Raw genomic sequence first — 6,035 nt, 5'->3', positions numbered from 1 at the left:
GCATTTCTGCCATCTTCCCATCTCCCACGGCCTGCTGTCACGTCTGCAGGGCTGACCTCTCCATCTGCTGACATCCACAGGACCTTATTTTCAGGCTTGCCTCTTCCGAGGAGCAGCATCTACGGACAAGGTGATTTTACCCCAGGAAGACGGCTGATCCAAAGGGCTTGAGCCATAAAGACTATTTTTTCTCCTCTGCTGAGTTCCTCAACATCTGTATAACCACTTAACACTTTCTTGTTCTGCAGAACATTCCCAGCATAGAAGCTGTTTCTGTCCTTCTTTTCTTTGTTGTTTTGTTTTGCTGGTACCAGGGATTGAACTTGGGGCCTTGCGCTTGCCAGGCAGCTGGCAGCACCAAGCTAAATCACAGCCCTGTTTCTGTCCTTCTGAGTTGCTCTTTTTTTGAGGTTATTTGAACCTCATGTACCCCAGCAGTCCACCTCTTCCCTGCCTCTAGCACTGCCCCACTGCCTGTCCCTGGGACACCTGCCTTCCAGGGGTTTATTTCTTAGATTCTCTAAGAGAGACACCTCTGGTTTGCAGTTGTGGACACCAGAACATTCCCCGGGGCTGAAAGAGGTGGGTACTACGGAAGGGAAGAGTCCCTCTGAGACTGCAAGAGGTAATCCTTGAGGGCTATGGATTGTGGGCAATTTGCCATTTGCTCTTTGCTGCCCCTGGTGTCAGGACAGTCAGCATTGCCTGGAGGACTTGGATGGCGCCTTCTTCTGCAAGGATCAGAGACCCGGCAAGAGGGCTGGCAGCCGAGTCAGCTGGAGGCCAGGCAGTGCCCAACACAGGATCAGAATCTGGCTGTCTGGGCGTCCATCCATTTGAGCCTCCTTTTGATCAGATACCTTGTCCCTGTGGGTCTGGCCATGGGGAGTGGTAGGAAGGAGAGGCCTCAGTCTTTGTTCTCAGACTAGATCTGTGTTGCAGTGCAGTCGGGATGGGCGCCGTGACCCTGGGCTGGGATACGCTTTGAGCATCAGAACTGGAAGGAGGGAGCCCAGCAGGAGGCTGGAGGACGGAGAGTTGGGTGCTGATTTGCCACAAGTCCCACAGGAAGGAAGGCTGGGCTGGGTACCCTGCAGTGCTCATTCTCTGGCCCCTCCATTCCTTTGTGTGGCCACAGCCTTAAGCCACCCCGCAGGCCCCTCTGTGCCCGAATTGAGACACAGAGACAAGGAGAAAGGGCCTCTGAAGACGCGGCTGCACGCATGGTGCAAAAAGGCTCAAAAGCTGTTTGTTCCAGCAACTGGGCCTGGAAGGGGACACAGGGAAGGTGACAGGGACAGCAGAGGGGAGATATCTGTGTGCAGGTACACTGCACATCTGGAAGGGCCGCACAGGCCGGGCCGAGGCGGAGGTCTGTGTGTGAGGGAGAGGGAGGAGGCCCTGGCTGGCGGGGTGGGAGGACGCGCAGAATGTAAACAGGCATCTTTCCGCCTTGAAGACGTCAGGCCAAGCTGCAGTGACCGAGGGAGGAGGCTCTGAGCCAGTGGCTGCTGGAGACGACCTTGAGAGGAGGGGCGGGACTGAGTGGGTGTCGAGGGAGAAGAGGGAGGGGCGGGAGGAAGGAGGATGCCGGGGGATGTAGGCAGGGAGGGGCTGTCTCTCGTCTGGAAGGACACAGACAGGGGCGTGGGGTGGGGACGACAGGGACAGTGTGTCCTTGAGCTCAGGGGTTTCCCTGGGGGCCCAGATCGCTGTCACTCGTGTGCTCCCTGAGGATGCAGGCCCTGCTCCTGCTGCCTGACTCAGAATCCCATGGGGCACCCCTTTTCCAGACTGGGAGATGTCCTTCCCAGTCCTTGCCTTTCCAAGTGTTTTGGGGATCTGGGGTGTTAGCTTAGTGGTACAACCCCTGTCTAGTGTGCACAAGGCCCTGGGTTCCAACCCCGGTAGTGCAAACAAAATAAAACAAAAAACGTGAATAAAAGAATAAACAATACAACTTTTCTGGGCGTTGGAGGCGGGAATTCCCTGCAGAGACTCCCCCCCTACAGCCCCACCCATCTTGTTTTTGCAAGTGCTCCGCTGCTCACAGCTCGTCATCTTTTCCCTGGACAAGTCACGTGGCCTCCCATTTTCTCTCTGTAAAGTAGGGAAAAGAATTGCTCACAGAGTGGTTGGGACCCTGGAATTAGATCCCATGTGAAAAAGAGATTTGCAAAGTGCAAATCTGCAACCTAAAAGAGATTAATGTTCCCAGGAGGGGAATGAATGAGAAAGGAAATCCGAAAGAGATGTAGGGGAGGAAACCTCCAGTCCCCAAGGTGGATTTGGCTCCGGACAAATTCACCATCCGGCTCCAGCCACAGACTCACCCTTTCTTTGTCACAGAGAAGAGGGCTCTAGCTTCTCCCCTCCACCTCCTTCTTGGACTCTCCCAAGGTGAGGCTGGCCTGCTCCTCTCCCTGCAGGGCTGGTGGCTGGGCCCCAAGTGCGGTCCCCAGGGTCAGAAGCAGGTACGGATGGACTGCTGACCCGCCTGAGGACAGTGAGCGCGTCAGGCAAGTGTGGAGTCTCGGGCAGACCTAGACTGCTGGCTGCTGCCGTCCAGACCCTGTGGTCCCCTCCCGGGCTCCATTCCTTTTTCTCCCTGGCCTGGCTGGCACCCACCCTCCTGGCTGATCTCATCCTCTTCTCATCCTGCAGGACAGGAGGACCTCTGCTCACTCTGCAGCCACCCACCCTGCCTCCTTTGCCGGAGCAGTGCTGGAGCCCAGCTCCTTTGCAGGAGACAGGAAGTAGCAGTTGACCCCACCCTTCCCCTGGGGCGAGGGACAGATGCTCCGTTTAGAATTTCTTCAGGGAGACAGCCCAAGAGGGGCATTCTTTCTGTGCCTCGGGCTTCCCCAGCCAAAACTGGGGGATTGTCTGGGGACAGCTGTGGAGGCGGTGGCCGGCCTTGGGGAAATCCTATAAGTGCTCAGAATGGCCCCAGGGAAGGCGAGGGAGGACAGGAATTGCTGGTCCCCTCCTCCTGCACTCAGGCTGGAATCTGATGACTGTCTGTGTGTACGATTCACTGTGGACAGCTGGAGATGGCTCGACTTCTAGTACCTAGGAAGCCAGCTCTGGAAAATCTCTTTTATTAGCGTGTGTGTATAAGTGCCATGGGGTGGGAGTTGTCCTTCAGTCCAGGGTTTTCTTGAAGTTGGAGATCTGAGTCTTTCAGCTGTTGCATGCTGAGGCTTTTCGTAGTCCCATAGGATATGGAGGGGAAAGTGGGATATGGAAGAGGGTAGAAAGGGTGGAGAGGAGAGGAAAAGAGAAATGCACAGAGCTGGACACACACACACACACACACACACACACACACACACACACACACGCACACCCTGGGGAGCCCGTGAGAGCTCTGAGCTCACTGCCTTCTGTGCCCTCCCTGGAGCGAGGTGTGCTGGGCTGCTCTGTCTCTAGGAGAGGAGGCTGAGACCTCACTCAGCGTCACACGGCTCCCCACTGCCATATCTGGGAGCCAGTGCATGGCACTCTGGTTCAGGCATCTGTCAGTCGTGTGAACTGGGTAAATGATTCATCTCTTCCAACTCTCGGTTTCTTCATCTGAGGAATGAATAATAATTCCTGACTTGTCAGCTTACGCACTGTCATGAGGATCCAGAGTGCTTGGTGAAGTGCTAGACAGGTTGGGGGAGGAGGCAGATCAGCGGGTTCCCTTCCACGTGGGCCACAAGCAACACCTGTCCTTCCAGACTCAAGGACCACCTGGGACCCTGATGGTTGCCTTGGCAACCCAAGGCTTGGCTGGCTCCTACTCCGTTTTTGGTTTCAGCTTAAATGTCAATTCTACAAGGAGGTCTTCCCGACCCTTAGATACGACCCCCTCTTGTGAACCCCTGTAAGGCCCTGTGTGTTCCTTCTAGAGCACTTATAAGTCTGATCGTGCGGTTATTTGTGTTAACTATTTACTTAACACCTGTCTTCAGAGCTAGAGTAGAAGCTCCACGAGGCATGGTGTATGTCTGCTGTACACCATCTCATCACCGGCATGTGACACCGTGCCTGGCATGTGGCAGGCAGGTGCTACAGAAAACCCTTGCTGCAGGAGTGAAGGCATTTCCGCCACACACCACCACCTCGTCGCCGCTGCCCCGTGTCTCCTTTTTCATCCAAGGAACAAGTCAGCTGGATAACGGTTGTTCTTCTTCCCACCCACCCAGCACAGCAGGCCCTGCCCAGCACCCAGAAAGATGCAGGTAATCACTATATTTATTATCTTTGCCCAAGTCTGCCCTCTACTGGTTGAACATTGCAGGATGGCCTGGGAAGGACGGAAACCCCAGTGGCCAGAAGCCAGCAGGCTGAGCTTGGCCCAGGCTTGGGAAGAAGAGGTCAGTGCTACCTAAAGGGCATCCAGGAGAAGAATCAGGCCCATTCTCCATCCTTCTGGGTGGCTCCCTCCCAATCTCACAGGAGGTCCCAGCCCAGGAAGATCAAGAAATGAAGGAGTCTCTATTCACCCGCAGTGGGACAGCACAGGGGTGGAGAAGGGTTAACTTCAATAGCTGTTCTGTCTCCTCCATGGAATGCTGGTGAACTTTTAACAACCAGCCCTCAAAAGCCCAAACCCAAACCTGGTTTGTAGCATTTATGGATTCCATGGAGTAAATCTCCCATGGTGGCCAATTTCAAATCACCAACGTGATGTACTGAGCCAGAACAGGGAAGAGGTACTAAGTAGCAGACCATTAGTTTGAATTTCCACCACACAGGTGCCATGGACATAAGTAACTTCGGGAGCACGTTTAATAGTCAAAGATAGTAAGATAATTGGGAAGTGATGAGTTTTGAGTACTTATTACATTTGTTTTCAGTATATTTAATTATGAGGTTATATAATTTACTTTCTCGCAATGGCTGTGTTTAACAACTGACTTGCAAGATTCTAAAAAATTTGATCATCAGTTACTGCAGGCCCTGTAGCTAAGCGCTGGCTCCAGAGCACTGCTATTTCTCCTCTCCTCCCCCTGCCCCCTCCGCCGCCTCCTTCTCTGTCTCCTCCTCCTCGTTCATGGCTTTCCTGGCACTCTGTGTGGGAAGGAGGGATGGGGAATATGGAAAAGAGATCTACTGCAGACGCAGCTCTTCCCGGAGCCAGGAGACATAAGGTGTTAAGGAAAGAGGAGGGGGAATGCAAATCTGGTTACTGAAGGACGTTGCAGTGTGTGTGGTGTGCAGGGGCTGAGGTGGTGATTTTCGCAACTGGATCACGAGGTTGTCTAGTGCTGTTTAGACTGGGGGGACCAGGCGCCATGGGCCCTCGGTGGGCTCTGCCTGGGAGGAGGAGAGGACGTGGGCTAGGGGAAGTAGCTGGTGGGGAGACGGGGCAGGCAGAAGTAGGCGCCAGGAAGAGGCTCAGGTTGGTGGGGCTACTGTCCAGGCCGACATCTTCCAGCCGCCTGCGGCTGTGTCTGTGCTCTTCCACCTCGCAGAGGGCGCTTTCGCCAGGGTGTCTGTCGCGTTATTCTGCAGAGCACGGGCTGCAGCCGAGTCCCTGCCCAGAGGCCCCTCTCTGCGAAGCTCGCATCAGCCATTGCCAGCTCTGCCTTTCCGGGGCCACTGGGGGAACCAGGGCACAAAATGTGGAGACCACACAGGGAGTGAGGCAAGGACACCCAGGGAGGATGAAGGGAGAGATTAGGTGAAGGGAAGAAAGGGCTAGGAAAGACGGAGGCATTGACGGTAAGAGAAGAGGAGAGGCAAGCGGGGATGGAAAAGCAGGTGAGTGAGAAGAAATAAAGATGCAGAGGGAGAGAAAGTGTTTTATAAAAGAAGAAATGGGGAGGTGGGCATGGTGGCCCTGCCTGTAATCCCCAGTACTCTGGGAGGCTGAGGCAGGAGGATCACAAGTCCTAGTCCTGCTTGGCAACTTAGTGACTTAGTGAGTCTCTGTCACAAAAATTAAAAGGGGGAGAGGTTGGGGATGTAGCTCAGTGCGAAGGCCCTGGGTTCAATCCCCAGTTCTGTAAAAAAAAAAAAAAAAAAGGGGGGGGGCAGAGAAA

General features: G+C 54.5%; 1 protein-coding gene across 1 annotated transcript in view; it reads right to left on the bottom strand.

Annotated features, from left to right (window-relative positions):
• Positions 1-5,330: 5,330 nt before the first annotated feature.
• Optc (opticin) overlaps positions 5,331-6,035 on the bottom strand; it is a 7,534-nt gene continuing 6,829 nt past the window's right edge. The window contains 3 exon segments of the mRNA XM_033761982.1: positions 5,331-5,383; positions 5,386-5,478; positions 5,481-5,499. Of these exon segments, the coding sequence (XP_033617873.1) occupies positions 5,331-5,383; positions 5,386-5,478; positions 5,481-5,499 (165 nt within the window).

The sequence above is a fragment of the Fukomys damarensis genome, unplaced genomic scaffold (assembly GCF_012274545.1).
Source record: "Fukomys damarensis isolate Sample0158 unplaced genomic scaffold, DMR_v1.0_HiC HiC_scaffold_11, whole genome shotgun sequence".
Classification (NCBI taxonomy): domain Eukaryota; kingdom Metazoa; phylum Chordata; class Mammalia; order Rodentia; family Bathyergidae; genus Fukomys; species Fukomys damarensis.
Note: the sequence above shows the minus strand (reverse complement) of the source record. Positions and strands in the feature narration are given on the sequence as shown.